The sequence below is a fragment of the Phodopus roborovskii genome, unplaced genomic scaffold (genome assembly GCF_943737965.1).
Source record: "Phodopus roborovskii unplaced genomic scaffold, PHOROB, whole genome shotgun sequence".
Taxonomy (NCBI): domain Eukaryota; kingdom Metazoa; phylum Chordata; class Mammalia; order Rodentia; family Cricetidae; genus Phodopus; species Phodopus roborovskii.
The window spans coordinates 57,746,543-57,771,213 of NW_026126407.1; the positions used below are offsets into that span (position 1 = coordinate 57,746,543).

A 24,671-nucleotide genomic window follows, 5' to 3' on the forward strand; every position below is an offset into this window, starting at 1 on the left:
TTAGGGATCCTCCTGCTTCTGTCTCTTAGTTCTGGGATTACAGGTTTATCTTTTGCCACATCTGTCTAGCTGCTTTGCTTGCTTTAGTGTGTGTGTGTGTGTGTGTGTGTGTGTGTGTGTGTGTGTGTGTGTGTGTGTGTGTGTTATGCCATGGCTAGAATATATGTCAGAAGATAATTGTGGTAGTTTGTTCTTTCCTTCTACTGTGCAGGTACCAGGGATTGAACTCAGGCTTGGCAGCAAGCATCTTTACCCACTGGTCCATCTTTTCATGTTGAAGTAGGAGGTTCAGCCCACAAGTGAATGTTTCGAGGGTGTTGGGGATCTGAACTCAGGCCCTCCCTCTTGTACAGCAAGTAGTTTTCTTACTGAGCCATTTCCCCAGCCCATTCATGGATGCTTGTGACCTCAGCTTTGATGAAACATTGAATACAAGGCAATACACAAAAGCATAAAGCATCCCCATGTAGCCTCACAATTCATTAGTCAACGTATATTCCTACTACTTGGGGTTACCACTGCAGCCTTGCCTGGGTTTTTCTGGTTTCTCACACAGGCCTTTGTTTTGTCTCATTTTGAAGGACACTTCATACCATCATTTGTGTGTGGTTTCAGCTGTTCTGTGAGGTTCTGTTGAGCTGTGGAGTACCAGGAGCTGCTCTGCCTCCACTGATGGTCAGTGCTTTTTAGCCTATTAATATTAGTTACTAATGACAGGGTGGTGCCTATAAGGGTTCAGGTATTACGCGGGTCTGCCCCTGTCACCTGGCAGAATGCACTCAGGCAGTGCTCTGGTCAGCCCAGGGTTCCATGAGTAATAGTCTGCTTGCAGATCAGACAGCCACAGAAGGAGCCACACAAGGAGGGGAGTTGTTGGGTCAGGCCTGTTCTTTGGAGTGCAAGTGCAGGGTTGTTCTTCCTGCCAGCTACAGATCAGCCTGGGGGCAGGTGCACAGGGAAGAGCAGCAGGCTAAGCTGGTAGGACCAGGACCTTTACAGCCTCAGCAAGGAGCACATAGTGTGTACCAACATTAGTACAGATCCTTAGGGTCTGGGGAGCTGGAGACAGGGGACCTTTGAAGCTATATAATGTGTATAATGCACTGGAGCTAACCAAGATGAGAGCCAAAGTACAGTACTTTGTAAGGACTCATAACCAAATAGGGGGCTCATCCCTAAGGGGAAGATTAATTCTTTCTCTCAGCAGTGGTTAGTTGTCTGTAGTTGTTTGTCTAGGGGCGGGGCCCCTCAGGACTTCCCCTTTTTATGGTAGTATGTCTATTAGTGTTGTCCTTGGCCTTGTTTAGGCAGCCATTTGGTTGTGCTGATTTTTTTTCCCCCTGTTCTTTACACTCGGCAGTTCTTTCCAAACTCCCAACAGTTAATATATATCATGGACTTGATAGGATCTGGTCATCTGGGAGATGAGCCTCTGGGCATGCCTCCTAGGGGTTTTCTTGCTTATGTCAGAGAGGGGAGACCCACCCTAACTGTGGGCAGCACCCTCCTAAGAGTATGGTTTTGGGCAGAAGGAAAAGGAGGCACCTGTGCAGCATTCTTTGCTATCCTCTCCCTGAGGGATGCAGGGTGACCAGCCACTTCAAGCTGCTGCTGCCTTGAACTGAGAGAGCCAGGTCAAACCCTTCTGTCCTTGGGTTGCTTTGGCCAGGGCATTTTATCAACAGGAAAAGTGACTAGAGCACTCCTAAGATGAAACTTCCATACCTGTGTGTCTGTGAAAAACTGAGGACTGGTGAGTAGTGGAGGAGTGTGGTGAAGTGCTTGCTGCATAATCAAGAAGACTGATTGAGATTGTTAGTGCCTACCTACAAGTAGGCACCATTGGAGGAGGTGGAACAGTCTAGCAGAGATGGTGAACTCTGGGCTCAGGAAAAGACCTTGTCTTGGAAAACTAGGTAGAAGACCCATGAGTTGGCTCAGCATGGACAAGATTCATACCCTGGCATGAATTAAGGTAGAAAGAGAGAAGTGATACCCATAGGTTGTCCTCTGACCTACACACCTCATACATGCCCCCACATCATGTACAAACATGATGTTGTACAAACATGAAGACTCCTGATTTTGGCTTCTACTGGTGGGCACAAAGTGAGTGCACTCACACACAGGAGCATAGACATCCACACACCATATACAATTATAGTAAAATAGGCATAATAAAATATATCATCCTAACCATTGAAAGTCTGCAGCTTGGGACTGGAGACACAGCTCAGTGGTGTGGTGCTTGTTGGTCTTGCAGAAGGCCCGATTTCATTCTCAGCACCCACATAGTGGCTCACAACCATCTGTAGCTCCTGCTCTAGGGGATCAGATACCTCTTCTGGCCTCTGTGGACACCAGCCACACACATAGCACACAGACACACACTCAGGCAAAACACTAACACACCTGTAATAAATATAAAACAGTGGCAGTCTATAGCTCAGTGGTATTAAATACTTTCCCACCACAGTATATTCCTAACTGAAATGATATGCTCATTAAAATGCTGATTATACATTCCAGACCCCGGCAGCTACCATTCTACTTCTTAATGAACTTGACTAATACAGGTACTTCATGTAAGTGAGGTTTGTAAACTGCTCTTTCTGTCTGGCTTCATTTACCATCTTCTCCCCGCTCCCCCACCCTGTTTAAGGCTGAGCACTACTCCAGCATATAGATAACCATATTTTCTTTTCCTGGTTAACACTTGAGTTGCTTGTAGGCTGTTGTTAACGTTGCTATAAACATGGGTAGATAAATACATATTGTGCTTTTTTTGCTTTTAGTTCTTTTGATATTTACCCAGAAGTGGAATGGCTGAATCTTCTGGTGATCTTATATTTAACATAAAGTTTTGTTTTGTTTACTTATTTGTATGCTGTGTGCATGCACCATTGTACATGTTGAAGTCAAAGAGAACTTGTGGGCAATGTTTTTCTCCTTTCACCAATGAGGCCCTGGGATCAAACTCCACTGATTAGGCTTGGTGGCAAGGGCTTTTGCCTGTGGAATTGTGGAATCGATGAGCTTTTATAAAATAAAAATTTACTTAGAGAGAGAGAGAGTGAGAGAGCGCAAGAGCAAGTGAGCTTACACGCTTGTGCATGCGGATGCAGCATTAAGTGTGTGGAGGTCAGAGGACAGCATGGAGTCAGTTCTCTCCTCCCACTACCTGTGGTCCAATGCTGAAACTCAGGTTGCCAGCTCAGCATTTTCTCCTGCTGAGCAATCTCTAGCTTTGTGTTTAACACTTCGAGAAGACACTAAATTATTCTCCTACTACTACAGTGCTGTGCATCCTACTCAGCAGCATAGAGAGGCCACAGATGCTCCACACCCTCCAGGTGCTGAGTTCAGGGCATTTCTACAGTAGATCTTAGTCATTCCCATCCCTGTCCTTTCTAGAGAGAAAACATTAAAACCTCAATGAAATAGCACTTTGTATCCATTCCTTTCTTCTCAACAAGTCATCCTCTTATTTCTCCATGTCTCACATCCCAGCACTTGGGAGGCAAAGGCAGATTGATCTCTGAGTTCAAGGCCAGCCTGGTCTACAGTGTGAGTTCTAGGACAGCCAGAAATATGCACAGAGAAACCCTGTCTTGAAACAAACAAACAAACAAAGCCAAATAACAACAACAAAACCCTACAGAGACTAATAGCCATTCAAATGGACACGGAGTGCTTTCTCATTGTGGTTTCAGTGTGTTCTCTCTAGAAATTTCAAATTTCTTCCCTTGAGTCCCTACTCAGTTCACCCTGCTTGAGCCTCAGCAGTCCCTGTGAAGCCTCTTGGTGGTGTGCCCTGTCCTCTTGCCTGTTGCTGTTCCTGGGAGGGACGGGGCAGGGTCCAGCCTCATTTATTCTGTAGCTTAGAGTGTACTTCATGGAGCTGACCAAGGGCTGTGTGAAGATCCTGACTCAGGCAAAGCTCTAGTTTTTCCAGGAAGGCCCCTACCCCAGTGCTGTATTGTCCCCATACCTGTCAATTGGACTCTGGACCTTGGTGGGGACTTTTGAAAATGGTCGAGTGTACTTCACTTAAAGCAGAGCTTATATTTTGATTCACTGAGTCCCCTTGGGCAATGACTTAATTTCTATAGAACACTGATTTCTGAGGAAGCTGCATGTGCCATCTCGGTTGGGAGGGAAGTCTGCTCTGTCACCCTCCCCTCTGTATGGTGCTTTCAGTTCCTTCTTGGGGTTTTGCTGTTATTGTCATGAACTTGCAAATCTACTTCTGGCGAAAGAGGCCTCAGAAGGATGTCTGCCAATGGTGTGGTGGAACAGCAAACTGTGTCCATGGTTACTGACAGAAGTGCTTAGTGGTAGTAAAGAATGGCCAGCCTTATGGGGCATGCTGTTCCTCAACTCACAGGCCCCAAAACTGTGAGGATGTTTTCAGAGTCCCAGGTAGGGGTCTTGACATCTAAGTGGCACAGAGTCAGTGCCAGTGCAAGGGACATGCATGCATGTTATGTTCTGGGTACTGAGGCAGGAGGATTGCAAGTTCAAAGAAGATTCTGTCTCTATAAGGAGGAAAAAAGTCTGGGAATATAACTCAGTGGCACAGTGCTTACCTAGGCTCAACTCCCAGTCCTGAAAAGCAGTCTTATGTCTAGACTAATGTCTCTTGGGGATGTTGTGACCACTGGCTCTTTCAAAGGTATTTATTTTTGATGTGTCATGAATGAAGGCTCATATTGGACTCCTGACTTGTCAATTTCTAGACATGATTATCAGCTTGGAAGTTCCCTAGGTCTTTTACTCCCCTTAGGATATGTCTCTTCAAAGAAGAGGAAGCACACATCTAAAAGGAGATGAGTCTTGAGTTTTACAAACTCTGCTTTCTGGGGCTAGGGAGATGGCTAGGTGGATTAGAGTGCTTGCTGTGCAAGCATGAGAACCTGAGTTCAAATCCCTAGGATCTGTGTCAAAAGTCGGGTGTGGCTGTCTTGAAAGTACTGTGTTGGGTAGAAATTAGAGGACTGCTGTGCTTACTGTCTGCCAGCCTAGTTTCAGGTTCAGTGAGAGACTCTGTCTCAAAGCGCTAAAGTAGAGGGTGATGAAGCAGGACACCATGCATCCTCTTCCAGCCTTCTGTGTATACAGGTGCACATATGTATATGAACATGTGCACACCCACATGTACATAAATGTACCACTCATGCATCACACATGCAAAAATAACAGAAGAGATTATATATATTCATATTTCATATTTTCTGTACTGTTCAACATGTTCCTAACGTTTTCATACAGCCATGAGGAGTGAAAAGGTGTGTGGTGGTACGTGCCTGTGATCCAAGCAGTCTAGATGCTGGGACAGAAAAATTGTAAGTCTGAGGTTAGCTACATAAAAGAGTGCCAGGCCAGGTTAGTATAAATATAGCAAGTCTCTGGGTTGTAGGGGAGATAGATAGTATAAGAGGGAGAAAGGGAAGGGAGGGAAGCAGCGAGAGAAGGAAGAGAGAGAGAGAGAGAGAGAGAGAGAGAGAGAGAGAGAGAGAGAGAGAGAGAGATATGCTATTGCACATCTTGGTTTGTATAACTTTTGAGCCCCAGAAAAAAAAAAGGGCATTACCTTCTTCAGCCATTTCTGTTTCCTTCAGTTATCCATGTCACCACAAATCAGAGGGCTGCAACCCCCTAGCCTCCAACGGGAGAGGGCAAAAGGCCTTGCCGATTTTACATCGAAAAGCCAGTCATGTCCCATAATTGTTTTCTTGGCCAAGAATGATATTTGATTTAGCCGGATACTTTTAGAGGCCACGACCATAGGGAGGGAGAGAGGGAGAGAGAGAGAGAGAGAGAGAGAGAGAAAGTTAGATTGTTAGATTGGGTGGTATATTCCTATAATTACAGTATTTAGGAGGTAGAAACATTAGTCTCAGCTGTGTAGTGAGTTTGAAGCCAGCATACATCATATCAAGTTACATACTAGCCAGGGTACAGAGTCAGACAGTCTTAAGACAAAACAAAAACAACAATCAAGAGGAAAAAAGGGGGGTGGAGAGGAATTAAGCACTAATACATTAACACATGCCATAATGTTGAAGAACCTTCAACAACATTGTACTGAGTCATAAACTGACAAATACCACTGATAGAGGTGACTGGAATAGTCAAATTTACAGATAAGAGGTTAAAGTTCCTGAAGGCCGGGGAGTAATTCATGAAGGATATTTTGGGGATGAAAAAGATCTAGAAGTCCATGATTAGACAGTGCTACATACTGGATATACACTAAAAAATGGCTGAGGTGGGGTTGGTAAGATGCTCAGATAGTAAAAGTGCCTGCTTTGTAAGCTTGATGACCTGAGTTTGGTCCCTGGGATTCATACGGTGGAGAAAAGAACTGACTTTTTCCTGTCTCTTTTTCTCTCCTCCAGCTTTCTCAGGCCCTGCCTAGAAATATGAGCCCCGTGTAGGGTGCCAAATGTAGCAGGCTTTCTTGGATTGTCAGCCTGAAATCCTGACATGGAGACTTATTACTAATTATGAATGCTCAGCCTTATCTTATGCTTGTTTCACTAGCTCTTATAACTTAATTTAACCTGTTTCTCTATTTTTGCCTCATGGCTTTTACCTTTACTTATTCTTATTCCTACTTTCCTGCTTTCTCCATATCTGTCTGGTTGGTCCCTGGCTGGCTGCCCCTGGCTCACTGGCTGGCTCCCCTTTCATCTCTGCCTGCCAGCCCCACCTTTTCTCCTCTGCCTAGCTATTGGCCATTCAGCTTTTTATTAGACAAATCAGGTGCCTTGGGCAGGCAAGGTAAATCAGCAACACATTTTTACATAATTAAACAAATACAACACATCTATCCATAGTTAAACAATTATTCTGCAGCACAAACAAATTTAACACATCTTTACATACATAGTTAAAGAAATATTCTATTCCACAACAGTGCACTACCATGCTTTGTCGAGAACTAACTCTTTTAAGTTGTCCTCATAACATACACATGTACACACACACACACACAATAAAATGTAATAAAAATTAAAATTGTTAAAATGGTGAATTATGTGTATTTACCACAGGTTTATGAAAACCAAAAAAATATCAAGTTGATATGTTAGACAGGAAATTTTTTACTATTTGTGATTTGTATTTAGATCATAGTCCCTTTTCTCTAGACACAGTTGTGGTCAGCTGGAAGATGGTGAGGTGACATAGCTGTGGCCCCTTTTTGGGAGCCCACTATGATTGGGAGGGTCCTGCCTGGGCTTGAGCAGAAGTTTCCACCCATTTCTTATGCTAGATGAGAGTGGTGTGGATGGCCCCTGCTTCAGCATGGGTGACAGCATTTGTTCCCAGTTTGTGGCTGTGGTGTGCCCTCCTTTGTTGGTGCCCCAGGAATGAACAAGCCAGTCCTACTGCTTTTCTACACTTTGCTTCCCGTGGTTTTCTGGGATTGTGTCTCCTTGCCTGATAAAAAGATTGACAGAATCTGCTTTGTCTGGAGACTTTTTTCCTTTTCTGATTGTGAATGTGAGGCTCAGAGGTGTGATTACCCTCTGATCTGAGTGAAGTCATGCTGGTGATTCAGAGCCTTCCAGCCAGCTACCTATCTTAGCTAACATGTGTGAGAGGTGTCCTTTCTTCATGTTTGCAAGGAGCCCAGGTCCTTAGAGTTCAGTGACATATTTCTTAAATTGTATAGTGTTTTTGTAACATGAATAAATAAAAGGCCCAGAGACTGATATTGGGGTTCAAGCTTCAAGCTGAAGTTTAGAAAAGCAAAGAGATCTGTCTACCTCTTAATTCTGAGTCCTAGTATTAAATATGTGTACCACCACTTCCTAGCTTCTGGCTGCCAGGATTAGAGGTGTGTGCCTGGCTTCTGTTGCTTGTGGCTGACTTTGCTTTCTGAATCTTCAGGCAAGCTTATAATAAATCATAAATAATATATCACCACAGCTTTACTCTGCTCAGTTGTAACCCTTTGAGGCACTGAAAGAGTCCCCAGTAGGTTCTGGAGGGGAACTGTTGCTCAGTGGACTCTGGGGGAGAGCTGTTGTTCAGTGGCTGTCCTCCCCAGGCTCTAGAGAGCTATTGCTCAGTGGCTGTCCCCCCAACCCCAGGCTCTGGGGGAGAGCTGTTGCTCAGTGGCTGTCCCTCCAACCCCAGGCTCTAGAGCTGTTGCTCAGTGCCATCAGTACTGTGCAGATGCTCATCAGATAAAGCAGGGCACAAGCCCTATCTCATCACATCTGGAGAAATGGTTAGCAGGTTAAAAGCATGTACTTCTCTTGCAGAGGACCTAGCATCCATGTTGGGCTGCTCACAACTGCCTGTAACTCAAGTTCCAGGGGGATTTGTCATCTCTGACTTCTGTGGGTACCTGCATTCATATGCACACAATATATACATACATTTTTAAATATCAAAATTAATGTAAAGAATACTCTATGAAGAGCACAAATCTAACAACACGAATGGGAGAAACTGTCATAGAGGTGGACACCCTCATGTGGTCTGATTACCTCTCAGCTTGTGGGACCTGCCACTGTTGGAGTGGAAGAGGACAGGGTAAGAGCATCTTAAGGAACCACATGTTTGTCATAGGAAAAAGGGGTGTTTCCAGAGCAAGGAGAGGGATGCTGTTGAGGAAACTTTCTGCTAGGCTTTTTGCTTCAATGTAATGATGATATCAATAGCTGCTTACCATTGTACACATTATAAGCAGGTATGTTTGCTATGGCTGACACTGATTGAGTCAACTTACATACACATATTATGTGTTCCTATTTCACAGTTTGAATGTGGGTGTGTGTATATGTGTTTATGCAGGTCAGAGGTCATGTCAGGTGTCTTCCTTACTTGCTTTCTGCCTTATTTTTTGAGAAACAACCTTTTCATTGAAGCTGGAGCTCACTGACTGGGTTAGAATGGCTGACAAGCAGGCCCAGGGATCCTCTTGTCCCTGCTTTCCCAGTGCTGGGATTATAGGTGCACTCTTGTACCCAGGTTTTGGCTGGCCTGAATTCCATATATAGACTAGCTTTCACTTACAGAGATTCACCTGCATCTACCTTCTAAGTGCTGGGATTAAAGGCATGTGCTGATGGGGAACGTCCTTCTGTATCTATGTTTCTCTTATTGTTTGATGAATAAAACACTGTTTGGCCAATAGAAACAGGAAGATAGGTGGACTGGGAGATGAGGAGAATTCTGGGAAAGGTAGGCAGAGGCGTATGAGGAGACGCCATGTAGAGCCTGGATAGGATGTGCCAGGCATTCTCTGGTAAGATAAGGCCATGTAGAAATACATAGATAGGTAGTTATGGATTAATAATTAAGACAGAGCTAGCCAATAGGAAGCTCTAGTCATCGCCAACAGTTTTATAAGTAATATAGAATCTGTGTATTTATTTGGGCCTAAAGCAGCAGCAGGACTTGGTGGGACAAGAAACTCCAGTAACAGCTGCATCTGGCATTTACATGGGTGCTGGAGATCTGAGCTTGGGTCCTCCTGTTGCTCATCAAGCACTTTATCCTCTGTGCCTATGGAAGATATGACTTTGGCATTGCCAGTGAAAGCCAAGGCCTGTTAGAAACTGTGGAAAGCTGGTTCTGTCAGTCAGCTGCAAAGAGGCCCCCAGACAGCTCACTTTGGCATCCCTTCCTGGCTCTCTTTTTGCTGGCAGCTGGCTTCAGTGCTCTGAGAAGTGGAAGCCCTGGCATGCTTCTGGAACTTACCCCATGTTTCAAAGCAGATTGCTATAGATTTCCAAATTAAACTATGGCCACTGCTTGCATTAAATGGCAGGTGAGCTGCACTTTAAATAGACCACATTAATTCTGAAGTGGATCCCTGCTGGGATAATGCTTATCATCAGCCAGCATCACTGACAGGCTTGAAAAAATGCTCATGGTAAGCAATTTGCAAACTTGAAAAGGTGAAACACTCTTCATGTTAATGTGCTACTGGTATTCAAGGTCAGAGGGAGGTCACTGCAGATTTTCAGAAGACAGGGAATCAGTGAGAGTCAGTTGCTGGCTGAGGGAGCTCCCCAGAGTTCCCTGTTCTGTTTTTTTTTTTTTTTTTTGGTTGTTTTGAGACAGGGTTTCTCCGTATTGTTCCTATTGTTTTTGAGCCTATCCTGGCACTCGCTCTGTAGACCAGGCTAGCCTCAAACTCACAGAGATCCGCCTGCCTCTGCCTCCTGAGTGCTGGGATTAAAGGCGTGTGCCACCAACGCCTGGCTATGTTCTGGTGTTTGAATGTAACTTTTCTGGGACATGAACAAATGTCTTTTCACAGCAGATAGGGAAGTGATTTAAAAAAAAGAAAGAAAGAAAGAAAGAAAGACTCCACCTAAGTCTACTTGATGAACCAGTGAGTTTATTAGGGTTACTTAGAGAAGCATGGATGACTCGGGAAGCTGTATCGTAAAAAGCATCCCAGCATAGGTGATAACAAGGCTGCAAGGCTTTCCGTCTGACTTGGAGGCAGTGCCACCAAAGAGTCTCCTCTCCTGACCAGGTGTTTGCTGCCTTTCTGACTTAGGATGGGGCCCTAGGAATCCTGAAACCTTCAGGAGTTTCCTAAACTTTGCACATCTTCAGAGCCTTCCTCTTTCTGGGAAAGGATGGTTTAGATCACAGGACACTGCAGAGGCAGAGAAGGGATCATGGCCTCTTCTGTGTGGTTGTATAGTCAAGTGAGTTTGTCGTGTGAGAGCTGAGGGTGAACTGCACATTCTCATTCATCCTGGGAAGTTTATTCTGAAAAAATTAAGTCAGTAAGATAGTTCAGCTGTAAAGCCTCTTGTCACCTATGCTGACAATCTGAGTTCAGTCTCTGTGACTCACATGGTGGAAGGAGAAAACAGATTCCTGCAAGTTATTCTCTGACCTTTGTGAATTATTGTGATGGATACACACAATAAATAAGTAATGAAGTTAAAAGATCTGGGAGAGTGGCTGAGCCCCCAAATACCTACATACTCATACATACACATTTAGGCGCTACTGACCTAGAAAGAGAGAGAGAGATTACACAGCACCTCTTCTTAGCCACAGGTGTTGGTTTCTTGTGCCATGCTGCCATTGTTGGGTGGCCCGCTTGGGCTTTGTGCTCAACACTCTACCTGCTTTTTTCTCCAGTTAGCCTGTAATCCCAGGTTTAATTTTTGGAGCTGTGCACATTTGCATTCTTCTGGAAGGAAACTTCAATGACTTTAACATTCTCAGAGGGGTCTGTGAACCTGTTTGGCTCTGCTCACTTAGAAATCAAGCATTTGTAAGCATGCTCATTTTGAAGGTGTCAGGCAAATGTGATGTCAGTGGCGTGTGTTTGGTATTGCACACCTGCTCATCTGTGCTTATTATTAACATTTACATTGACTATGTGAGACTTGTCCAGGGCCTGCCTTTGAATGAAATGACCTTGGTTTGAGTGAGGTCAGTTATGAAATGTTTGGCGATGGCTGGTGCACAGTTAATAAGAGCTAAAAACTGTCATTGTAGTATTGACAATAGAATGAAGAAATGTCAGTGAACCGATGTTGTAAAGAACAGTGATCACAAAATGAGGTATATACTAGAATTTCAACTCCCAAATAATTTGTACACGTGGATAAGAAAGGTAGGCTTGAAGAGATACCAGTAAGAATGGCTCAATAAACTTTATTTAGCCTTCCTATAGCCTTAAATTTGTTCCTGTTCTTATACCAAGTAGTTCACCATTTGGGAAGGTCTCCTGAGGATCTAGAAATGAGGGTGATTATTTATGACCAAGGATGTTCTTTGTTGTGTAAGGGGAAGCAGCAATGTAGTGTGTTCTTTGTAATCAAGATAGAGCTAAATTATATCCCACCGGGAAACTGCCAAAAATCATGTTCAGTGTGCAGACTGGGTGAATAAGTAACAACATAAGTGTTCTGAGGCCTTTTGAATCTGGAAAATGTTCATGATTTAGAAAAAACTGAATCAAGATACAGAATTATATGTATATACATTCAATAATATACTGCATAACATATTTTTTTGTTGTTGTTGAGATGGGATCTTGCTATGTTGCCCAGGCTTGTTTTGAACTCCTTGGCTCAAGCCATATTCTTGACTTAGCTTCCTGATTAGCCAGGACTGTAGTTGTATGGCACTGTGTCTGGCTTTAAGAGATTTGCTCTCCAAGGTCAGTTTCACTGGCCTAACATGTCAAGAAGACAGTGACAGACTGGTCCTGCTGATACCTCAGGGTAGCAGCCATTCTCACCTCTCCACACTTCTACTGGCTGCTGGCATCCTTTGTAAGTGGCCACACCATTCTAATCTTTGCTTCCCTAGTCACATGGCCTTCTTCCCCATGGGTCAGCTTCTTTGTCTTCTCATGAAGACAGATGTTAATGTGTTGTGTCCTTGGGGATTGACACAATCAGGTACCAACACTCCTTTGCTACTTTAGGCTACAGTCACAGGCTAATTTCAGAGACTAGTGTGTAGTTATGTTTGGGGGGGGGCATAATTTACTGGCCACAAATGTTGATTTTTGTATAAAAACAAAGGTGCAAGAAAAAAAATCCTGGCATGAAGGTTTTGAAAATGTTAACAGAGAATAGCAGTCTCAGGGTAGGAGGCTCTGAGGCCTGTTTCCTTTTGATTATTGCTTTGTTCTGCTTTATCTGTGCTAAGGAAGTAATGGCATTTACACCCCATAAAGTCACCTATGACCATTGCTCTGAAGATGACAGTGACATACTGCTGCCCTCTCTCCCCAGAGCCCGTGTTTTGGTTCTACGTGAAGGAGGTCCTCAACAAGCATGAGCTGCAACGCTTCTACTCGCTGCATCACATCTCTGCAGATGTGGGTCGAGGTCGGGCCTGGCTGCGCTGCGCCCTCAATGAGCACTCCCTGGAGCGCTACCTGCATACGCTCCTGGCTGACCGTGCCAGGCTCAGGTACCATAGCAGGACAGCCCCAGACATGGCGGAAGAATCTGGACACAGACCTTTTTTTCCTAGTCCCCCCACTGCAGCCCTGCCAGCTTCTCTCTTGGTGTGAGAACCAAAGCCACAATGCTTAGAAGGGACTCTGTGTGGCACTGCATAGCCAGATTCTATTAGTACTTACTGTGATCAAGGCTGCTTAGCTATTGCCCCAGGGTACAGGCTAACCCTCACTCCACAGAGTTTTTATTTGGAATTCTTCAGCTTATTCCATCCTATACTGACCAAAGATATGGAAGTCTTGTTTGTTCTTTTGTTTATTTGGGGCAGGGTCTCACGTGTAGTCTAGGCTGGCCTGGAACTCACTGTTTCTCTACTGCTGGGATTATAGGTCTACATGACTAGGCCTGCTCAGAATAGGAGACATTAAGGAAGGGTTTTTAATTAATTGGTTAATTAATTCATTAATGATTGGTTTTTCAAGGCAGGGCTTCTTTGTGTAACAGTCTTGGCTATCCTGGAACTCACTTTGTAGACCAGGTTGGCCTCGAACTCTCTGAGATCTGTCTGCCTCTGCTTCCCAAGTGCTGGGACTAAAGGCATGCGCCACCACCCGGCATGTTTTGATTCTACTAAAAGCTTCAATTTATTATGTTATTTTTTTTCTTGTGTATAAAGTTTATTCAGGTAGTGTAGGTCAGGCTGTGTTGTAGTGAGCAATACTTGAGAAGCCTCAGAGTTGGCCACTTTCATTTCTCCATGTTCTCTTCTGAAGCCCAGACTGATGAGCCTACCAAAGAGGTAGATCTCCAATAGGAAAGGGATTGCTGTTGAAGTAAGCGCTGAATGGTTAGGCTCCTGTCCCCAGAGAGACTTCCACTCCTGACCCATTGGCAGGGAGGGTCACATGGCCGCAATCTCAGTTCAGCAACTGGGCAGCAGTATGGTTAGCCTTCAACAGTGGGAAGAGATCACTAGGCAGAGCCAAAGATGGTATAGCTGGGCAGCTCCTTAGAAACATTGAAACTTCTGCAGAAACCACTGGCTTACAAACTAAATCACTCTAATATACATAGAGAGGATCCTACTTGGTGGCATCCCTTGTCATGGTTTTCTTTTGCTCTAAATTTAGCAGTTATTTTCCCTGTGAGGATAGTAGACTAGATACAGTTTATGTCACCTGATGACCTGAGGGGCCTTGGTTAAACCTCTCTGGCCACCTTGTGTAACTTACATGTTAGCAGGACATAGACTTGACACCCAAACTCCGCTAATGCAGTAAGCTGGCTTCTCATCAGCACTCCGATAGTCCCTTGATTTCAGTTTTGACAGTTGTTTGCAGACTCAGGTTCCCCTTTCTGCATCTGTAATCTTGTTCCCCCCACCCATCTCTTCTCTCTGCCTTACTTTTTCTTGACTGGAAATCAGGTACTGGTGCATGCTAGACAAATGGTCTGCCCATGCTATCCCTGCTGCAATGTTTCTTCTATTGGTAGTTCTGTCAGTGATTCTGTGAGTATTCTAGGATTGCTCTTAAAAACACTCTTGGGACAAGTGAGATGGCTTTCAGTGGGTAAAATCTTTTGCTGAGCACACGTGGAAGGAAAGAGTACTATTTTTGAAAGTTGTTTATGGATCTCTACCTGTGTGCCCAAATTCACACATATTATGCATACACATATGCACACAATAATAAAACTAAAACAATGAAGAAAGAAAGCTGGGTGGTGGTGGCACATGCCTTTAATTCCAGCACTAGGAAGGTAGAGGCAGGCAGATCTCTGAGTTCAAGGCCAGCCTGGCCTACAAAGTGAGTTCCAAGGCAGCCAGGGCTGTTACACAGAGAAACTCTATTTCAAAAAACCAATAGAAAAAAATGAATTAAAAACAACAGTAACAATAATCCGTGTAAGAAGAGTTAGCACAGTGGTGCCTGTCCCAGTGATAAGGTGGCAGAGGCAGAGAGGCAGAGAGGAGGCAGAGAGGCGGCAGAGGCAGAGAGGAGGCAGAGAGGAGGCAGAGGCAGAGGCAGAGGCAAGATCCTTAGGGAAACACTGGCCAGCCAGCCTACTTGGTGATCTCCAGGACAGTGAAAGAGTGTCAAAAAAGGAGAAATGATCATGAGGAATTACACTGGAGGGTGTTCTCTTGTCTCCATATGTAAGCACGTTCATGGACACACACACACACATTCATGGACAAACACACACATTCATGGACACACACACACACATACTTATACTCACATTCATAGACACACACACACACTCACATTCATGGACACACACTCACATTCGTGGACACACACACTTACAATAACATTCATGGACATACACACACACACTCACACTCATACCCCAGATTCATTTACATGTATGAAAGCTAGTTCAGATTTTCTAATGATCCCAATTTGGTATGGAATTGGGTACCTTTTAAATGCTAGCTTGACATGGTGGTTTTTCATTGTTCCATTGTACCCCTCCAATATTGTAGTCAGTCACATAAGCAGCTAGTTTTTCTCATCTCTTGCTGAATTGCAGGCCACTCAACACTGAACTGATGTTATTGAAACTGCACTTAGAATTCTGTTACCTGGGCACTGAGGACTCTGGTGGTTTACTGTTTAACAGGTTCATATAAAGTGCTTGAAAATTAGACTTGGAGACTCCCCCCCCCCCACCTTTTTTTTTAGACAGGTTTCTATGTGGCTTTGGAGCCTGTCTGGGAACTAGCTCTTGTAGACCAGACTGGTCTCGAACTCACAGAGATCCACCTGCCTCTGCCTCCAAGTGCTGGGACTAAGGGTGTGTGCCATAACCACCTGGCAGGAGACCTGCTTTTAAGTCCTGCTGTACCATTGATTGGCTAGATTGCCTTGCCTACCCATAGGCTTTCCTGACCCTACCTAGCTGCTACTGAAATCCATCCCAGCCTTTTCCATGGTTAACTTGGAGTTTGGGGTTGTAGCCCAGCAGTTTTTATAAGTAGATGCCCTGGTTGATGGAGCCTTATAACTCTGTAATTGCTCCTGAATTGTATTAGCCAATCAAGTGAGCCCTGTTGGTGAGCTTGAACTTCCTGTCTCTGGGGTACCTTGTGAGTAGAATCCATCCCTCTTCTTCAATTTTGCTTCTTTATAAATACATTTGCATATGTCTATTTCAGCCCTCTAAAGTTCACAGTCTCAGGGGACCAAGAAGGAAGTCATAGGATGTGTGCATTTAGACTTTTATTTCTAGTGAGAAGCTTCAAAGTGGAGAGGGACAAAATTCACTCTGGGTGACTGACCACGCCTAGAGTTTCCAGGGAGCCATCAACGGCATCATTGGCCAGTGTATGGATGCCAAGAACTACCTTCCTTTAAGAGTTTCCCTATTCTCTTTGCTTTTTCAGCACATTCTATGAAGACTGGTCTTTTGTGATGGATGAAGAAAGGTCCAGCATGCTCCCTACTATGGCAGCTGGTAAGCCTGGTGGAGGAAGGGTTGATGAACCTTGAAAAGCTTGCTGAACAAAGAGGTTGTAGGAGTGGATTCATTGCCCAACAGGGTGCTGTGATGTTCTGTGTCCTCCTGATTGGAAGCATCACTGTTGCCTTTTTAAGTTGGGGCCCTTTATCTCGAATTTGATACCCATGCAGATAAAGCACGAGGTTAAAGGGTTTGGCTGTGGCCTGCCAGGTGAACTGTAAAGAACTGGGGATTGGGTTGGCAGACTGCCTTGACCCCTGGTTCTGCTGCTTGTCTGTTGGATTCTATCAGCTGTGTTACCTCTTCCCTCCTTTGCTGTGAGTGAGGACACTCTCAGATTTTCAGTCACCTTTCTAAGGGGTTAAGACAGCTATAGAAAGGAAAAGGTTATGTATGTGGCTTATCAGCATGAATCAAAGTCCTGGGTTGATATATTGTTGCTTGAGAAACCCTTTGATGCTTGACTGTCCTCTCAAGGATGATAAACATGACAGCTTGTCTTTCTTCCAAATTCTTTACTGTCCCATTTACATTCTTTTTCTTTCTAAAACATGACATTAAGTTCACACACTGAGGATCATGTTAGTCTCATCTAGGGACAAGAAAGTCAGGCTTTGGCCATGGTTTTCTTTATAGGTCATAGGATGTCAGTTTCAGTCTTGGATAAAACAATTGAAATGGCGTTCTTAGTGTACACACTGAGCTCTTGATGAAGTTTTGGTGGGTGAAATCTTTAGTGTTCACAATTCCAAGAGGGTTACTGTTGTCACTATTGTGCAGGTAAAGAAATTAGAGGTCAGGGAAGTGGCAAGTTGCTTGACCAAGGTCTCTGAGCTGCTGCGTGGCTGTTTTGTGACTCAGCCCAGGCAGCCTCTCTCCAGAACTTCTGCCACTGTCATCTCCTGGCTGGTTCTTGTTGCCATTTATCTTCCTGACATTCAGGGATGGAATATGGAAAGTCTGTTCATATGAGCATCTGTATGCCAATTTCAGATGGTTTTATAGACACTGAAGATGAGGTTTGTCCCCTTGTGTCCCTTGTAGACTGCCTTGTTGGTGATGTTGGAGGTGTGACTGCATGGTAGTAAGTCTCCCTCCCCCCTTTCTTTGGCAGGCCTGAACTCCATACTCTTTGCAATTAACATTGACAACAAGGATTTGAATGGGCAGAGCAAATTTGCTCCCACTGTCTCTGACCTCTTAAAGGAGTCAACACAGAATGTGACATCCTTGCTGAAGGAGTCCACGCAGGGTATGAGCAGCCTTCTCAGGGAGATCACAGCATCCTCTGCTGTCTCTATTCTCATCAAGCCGGAACAAGAGACTGACCCTCTGCCTGTCATATCCAAGAACGTCAATGTTGGTGAGCCAAAAGGGGCCCTGAAGGGGCACAGCAGGGCTAGTGAAAGGGAAAGAGTGGAGCTGAGAGGAACACACCTTAATGTTGTCACTCTCCTCTGGGGAGCAAAGTCATTTACTGTGAAGGGACCCAACAGAAAGGGCAGAAAAGCAAATAGCCAGCCCTAGGATGCCAGGTGAGTCATCTTTTACCATTTACTCCTTCTCCTCATATTCTTGGGACTCAGCAGTCAACTGAGACTCTGCTAGCATCCTGCGTAGTCTTCTCAGGGATGGGCAGGGGTGATATTTAAAAACAAATGACATGAGCAACTTATTGTTCTTGTATATGTGATGAAAGCATAGGCTGCTTCACAGAGAGCGCTTTTGAGTTTGCCTATACTGGGAGGATGCTATTTATATAGTGGCCACAGGGAAGAAAGTAACTGTGAGCTTTGACTATGAACAGCCAAGGAAACTTGGTTCAGTTACGATACATTTGCCAGAAGTTGATGATACTCTTAGAGCATTTGGAGTTGTTAACTTGGGGGTTAAATACTGTTCCTTGTCTTCCCAAATCCCTTAAGTCAATAATCATGGCCACCCCTTTGAAAACATTTTTAAAATACATTTATTTTTTTATAGTGAAGATTGTATACACTAGGCAAGTGCTCTGTCAGTCAGCTATATACTCAGTTCTTCTTACTTTCTGTTTTCCAGACAAGGTCTGTTAGGGGTGGCTTTGAACTGATTGTGTAGCCCATGCTGGTCTTCAACTTAGATTTTTTTACCTTAGCATTTGAGCAGTAAGAGTACAATTCTGAGCCAGGCAGTGGTAGCACATGACTTTAATGGTAGCACTCAGGAGGCAGAGGCAGGTGGATCTCTGTGAGTTCTAGGCCAGCCTGTTCCAGGATAAGCTCCAAAGCTACACAGAGAAATGCTATTTTGAACCCCCCCCAATAAAAAGATTACAATCCTAATCCACCAGGCCCCATCTGTTTATTTCTATCTGTCTGTCTGTTTTTGTGTATGTGTGTTTGTGCATTTTGTGTGCACATGTATTTAAGTGCAAAGGCCAGAGGTCAGTGTGGGGCATCTTCCTCCATGGCTGTTCACCTTATTTTTGTTTTGAGACATCATCTCTCACCTGAGCCCAGAGCTCACCTATTGACTAGACTGGTTGGCCACTGAGCTCGAGGGATCAACCTGTCTCTGCCTTTCCAGGGCTGGAATTGCAGATGTATATCACTGTTGATGGAAGTTTCTGTTTTGCCCTGCCTGGTCCTGAAGCCGTTTAGTCCCAAATAAACACACAGAGGCTTATATGAATTATGAACTGCTTGGCTGATGGCTCAGGCTTCTTATTGGCTAGCTCTCTCTTAATTATTAACCCATTTCTATTAATATGTGTATCTCCATGTGGTCTAGGCTTACAGGAGAATGCCCAGGTGTCCTATCTTCTTGGTAGCTACATGGTGTCTGCCTCAAGACTCAATTTGTTTTCCTCTTCCCACAATTCTCTTAGTCTAGTAGTTCCACCTCTACTTCCTGCCTGGTTACATCCTACCTGTCTATTGGACAAAACAGCTTTATTCATCAACCAATAAGAGAAGCATATATCATAGCATACAGAAGGCCACCATACTCAGCTTTCCTCAGGGTTGGGGTCCAAACTCAAGTCTTTCTGCTTGTGCAGCAGGAACTTTGCCTACTGAGCCATTTCCCCAGGCCTCCCTTTAGAACTTATCTTGTTATCCCTTTTAAAAAAAGAATGTCAATTTCATACTTGTATGCAATGTGTTGTGATCATGTCTACCTCTCACCCTTCCCTAACATTTCCCTTTCCCACTGTCATGTCCTCTTTATATGTAAAATCTCAGTGCTACCCATATAAGCATGGTGTGGGGCCATCCACCTGAGCACGGGCAACTTAGCAAACATACTCCCTTCCTCAGTGGCCTTCAACTGTCAATAGCTTCTCAGACAGGGGGAGGCCTCTTGACCCCCTTCTCTGCCATGCTGGAATATCGACTGGCTTGGTTTTATGTAGTAAACATAGCTCCCTGCCTTCTGGACCTTATGCTGTTTCTTCCTCCTTTCCTATGGTGTTCACTGAGCCTTGGTGAGGTGGATGGGTTTGATAAAGATGGCTCATAGGACTGAGCACTCACAGTTGCTTCTTCTCAGCACCTTGACCAATTATAACTCTCTGTATAAAATGCTGCCCAGTACAAAAAGAAACTTCTCTGACCAAAGTTGAGGGCATCACTAACATATGGGTATAAACAGAAATATTTAGAGGAATATTTGACAGTGTGAGCTTTAGCAAAATAACAGTAGTAGATTTTGCCTCTAGTGCCTGTGTCTTCACAGTGTTTGCTTCTGTGATCAGAGTTTGATTCCTAGTGTCCATGTCTCACAATTGCCTATAACTCCAGCTCCAAGGGATCTACACACATTACACCACACACAAGGACACACACACACACACACACACACACACACACACACACACACACCCACCCACTCCTACGTTTAAAAATGATTTTTAAAAAACCCAGCAGTAGATGGCCAATGTAAAACAAGCTCAGTGGTATTTTTGAAGGGATTTTGGTCTCATAATGCTTTTTTTGGGCATTTAAAAAAAAATCTTACAGGTCTTTTCTGCTTATATAGTATGGTTTCTGATGTTGTGTCTGGTTTTCTCTGTGTGTGAATGTGTGTGTGTGTCTGTGTCCATGTATGTTTCTTGTGCTTTTTCTGCTTGTTTGATTTTACCTTTTTCTGGTTTGTTTTTTATTTTATTATTAGATACCTATTTGTTTTCTAATGAGAGAGAGAAAAGGATTTGAGTGGGTGGGGAGGTGGAGAGGATCTTCAGGAAGCCATATTCAGAATATATTGTACAAAACAAAAATCTGTTTTCAAAAAAAAAAAAAAAAAAAAAAAAAAAAACAACCCATAATCTGAGAACCCAAACAAAATCTGATGTCTTAGTTTATTCTTGGTGTGATAATAAGCTTTACTGCCCCGTAGGAATATAGCTTGGCCTTCCTTCTGTCTACTACCACAGCTTTTCTTTTGCCAGATGCCAGATACAAAAGGGAGAGGAGGAGGAGGAAGAAGGTGACCAACATTGTCTCTTTTGATGACGATGATGATGAGCAGAACAATGGGGACACTTTAAAAAAGATGCCTGGGACTGTAGAAAGCTCCTCCATCAACGTCATGTCAACCTTTGAAAGCCCCTTTGGACCAAATTCCAATGGGAGCCAGAGCAGCAATTCATGGAAAATTGATTCTGCATCTTTGAATGGGGAGTTGGGCTACCAGAAGCTGGATGTGAAAAGCATTGATGATGATGTGGATGAAAATGAGGAGGATGTGTACGGGAACTCAGCAGGGAGGAAGCACATGGGCCACTCTGAGTCCACAGACAAGTAAGTTCACTTGAGGTCTTGATGAGCATATCAGCCATTTTCTAGGAAGTGAGTGAAATGAATGAGTTTTGTCTGGGGAAGTGTTTCAGTGGGTAAAGCTCTTGCCATGCAAGCATGATGACCTGAGTTCAGGACCCCAGCATCCCAGCTGGCTCAGCAGAGCCATGTTATTCCCATGCTCCCACTAGGAAATGGGAGGCTGAAGTTTCAAGTTAGGTAGCCTGGCATGCATAGCAGAGAAGAGCAAGAGGCCCTGACTCAGACATGCTGGAAGGACAGGTGGGCACATGAACTTGAACATGTACCAAGGCATGTGTGCATACGTAGTTAAACATGTGAATGTGAACATATGAGCATGTATACACACCATCGGCATAAAAGTAGTGCAGTTTTTGTATTTCTTTGGAGACATTATTCATTCTTTAGATCTCTATGACCTTGCCCTGCTGAGAATTAAGCAAACATTCTATTTAAATGGGATTAATGCAAAATTAGCATCAAAATGTATACTTTGAAAGTTTTCATTAGATGTAAAAGGCTGTGGCTTTTCTTCATCTCTAGCTTTCCACTAATGTAGGAAGCTCAGGAGGAAAGTGGAGTTGGCCTGTAAAAGTATCACTGATTGGATCTTCATATGTGACAATAAGACTGAACCTAAGAACTGTGACAGGACTAGTGGAATGCTTGACTGACAGCACCAAGTCTTGGGTTTGTTCTCCAACACTGCACAAACTGGACTGAGTGTGGTGGTGCGTACCTGTCATGGGAGCACCTGTGGTTGGGTGGGGCTATGGACAGGAGGAACAGAAGTTCAAGGCCATCTTCAGGCACATGGAGAGTTTACCGTCAGCAGCTGGACCAAATGAGACTATCTCAGAAAGACAAAAAACCCTGAGAGCAGTGCTACACCAGCAACCCTGACTAGTGTTATGCCATCTTAGGTTGGTGGGTGGCACTTCTGTTCAAAGGATGAAAGAACATGGCTCCATGGAGTTGATTTGGCAGAGTGGTTGGCCACGCTGATGCTTAGGCTCAGGTTGCTGGTTCTCAGAGCTCAATCTCTCTGCACTTGTTGCCTTAGCTGGGTGGCATGTAGGTCTAAATTCATGGAGCCCCTCACAGCCTCATGGGGAATGGGCAGTGTGGACCTTGCCTGCAAGGCAACCTAGGCTCTCAGATACTCCCTGTGTGTATTTTCTTGGAACAAGTCCTTCCCCCTCTCAGAGTCTCTGGCCACATCTGAGGCCTGGGCCAGGGAAGCATCTACTTGTAGGGGTGTGGCAGAGTCTAGCCAATGATGTCTGAGGTCTTTGACACACACACTGAGTGATGTCACACGGTTCATCTGCTACTGCTGCAGGCTGCTCTTCACAGTCCTCTGTTGTTTACTCTTGCTTTACAGTCACACAATCAGTTAAGTACTCTTTCTCTTCAGCTCTAGAGTACATGGTACTAATCATGGCTGACTTCACAGCTCTTCCTGGTAAAGTGTGGCATAAACATGTGTGAAAGTATCTTTCTATGGGGCATAAATGCCATGCTGCTCTATCTTAGTTCTGTGTTTTTGATGTTTATGTTTGTGTAATAGCAATGTTTTTTATTTCTCTGGAGACTATGTCTGTTTAAAAAGTTCTGGGGCTGGAGGATGTACTCACACTTGTCACTCTTGCAGAGGACCCAAGCTGGATTCCCAGACCTGACATGGTGAGTCACAGCCATCTGCAAGATACTAGGGTATCTGATATTCTCTTCTGGCCTCTGTGGGTACCAGACATCATGCAGGGATGCATGTACACATACATATAGGCAAAACATCTATACATACAAAAAAAAATCTAAAAGTTTTAAAGTTTTCTCTCTTGTTCACATATGTGCATTGATCATGTTCCCCATGCTATAATGTACAGATGAAAGAAGATTCCAGAATTGAGATTTGGCAAAGAGGTTGGCCATGCAGGGAGTTGGGGCCTCATATGCTGCTCCCCAGACCTTAATATTTTTCATGTTAATACATAATCTAGGTATCTTATACAATGTTACCTTACTGGACCATAAGATGCCGAGGTTAAATCCTTGTATCTGGAATCAGGGATAGTATTCATGCTGAGATCAGGGTTTGGATGGATTAACTTAGTGACAAGGGTTTCCTGTCAAGCATGGATAGTGTCAGCCAGGACATGACAGGAACAGAAGGTCCTGAGGGGTAGAATCACTTCCTTCATGCCTGTCAACTTGAACTGGAGTGCTGGTCTTTTCCTGCCTGTGGACTGGGATTCACACTGGCTCTCCTGCTTCCCAGAAGCACACCACCAGCTTTCCTGGACTTACCAGCTTTCACACTCACTCATGAAGCAGCACCTTGTCAGGGTCTATGTTTGTACCTCCCCAGACCTCTCACTGGTTCTGTTTCTCTGCAGAACCCCCACTTGCTAAATGGTTCTGTCACTGATGAGTATTTAGGTTGTTCATTTTTATTATTTTGGGGGCAGGGTCTCTGGATGTAGCCCAAGCTGGTCTTTGGCACATCATCCTGATTCAGCCTCTAGAATGTTATATGTATAAGGCTATTTTCTACTCCCAAACTACTTGTTAGAGTCATTTCTAAGCAGCATCATTCATGTTCACAAGCTATGGATGTTTTGAGTCTGGGGGCAAAGTCTGTGACTACTTGTATTAGTAATAGTACTCCTGAGAAACAACTGGGTGTGTGTGTGTGTGTTTTCCTCATTTATCTATCTTTATTTCTGCATGCATGTCTCCATCTCTTTGTTTTTGTTTGCTTGTTTGTTTTGAGACAGGGAGTGTCATGTAGCCCAGGCTGGCCTGAGTCTCTACTTCCCAAGGTCTGAGATTTTGGTATGCATCTCTATGCTTGTCCCCCCTCCCCCTTCTCCTGATTTCGAGCGTTGGCACACAGGATTGTAGCATGCATGCGGTTAGTCAAATCAGCAGGTAGACTGGTAGCAGAAGATTTGCAGTTTTGGTTCAGAGGCAGTTTCCTGGTAGAATTCCTTTTTTTTTTTCCCCTTCTGCCCAGGTCAGGTGTTTTTGTATTGCAGCCTTTGCTGTTTGGCTGAGGCCCACCTAGTCTAACAGGATAATCTGTTTAACTAAAAATCCACTGATGTAAATATTAATCTTAAAAAAAATACTCTCACAACAACCAAATATGTGACAAAGTTGCCGGCCAAATTGGCATATACAGTTAATCACTGAAACTGCCTTTAGTTTTATGAGGGCTGAGGAATGCCACTTTATTCTGTGTATGTGAGTCAGTGCCTCATACCCAGCCATTTTTCTTCCTACCTCAGGTACCATGGAGTGCAGCTTGGAGGGGAGGCCAGCTTGTAAGGTAGGGTAGCTGCTGGCATTGTGATGTATAAAAAGGCACAGAGCAGTGCTGGGTGACCTAGGGAGCCTGGGTCTCCATGGACCATGGACAGCCTCTCGCTGGTATCCGGGGCATCTTGCCTGAAGAGTCTACAGAGCTAACTTGGGAGGAGCTGAG

General features: G+C 44.3%; 1 protein-coding gene across 2 annotated transcripts in view; it reads left to right on the forward strand.

The window, feature by feature from the left end:
- The window catches only part of Snx29 (sorting nexin 29), a 392,572-nt gene that overhangs the window by 29,813 nt on the left and 338,088 nt on the right, over positions 1–24,671 (forward strand). For both annotated transcript variants that reach the window (XM_051181423.1, XM_051181424.1), the window contains 4 exons: positions 12,744–12,924; positions 16,306–16,376; positions 17,497–17,745; positions 20,812–21,163. In XM_051181423.1, coding sequence (XP_051037380.1) covers positions 12,744–12,924; positions 16,306–16,376; positions 17,497–17,745; positions 20,812–21,163 — 853 coding nt within the window. The remainder of the gene's footprint in view (positions 1–12,743; positions 12,925–16,305; positions 16,377–17,496; positions 17,746–20,811; positions 21,164–24,671) is intronic.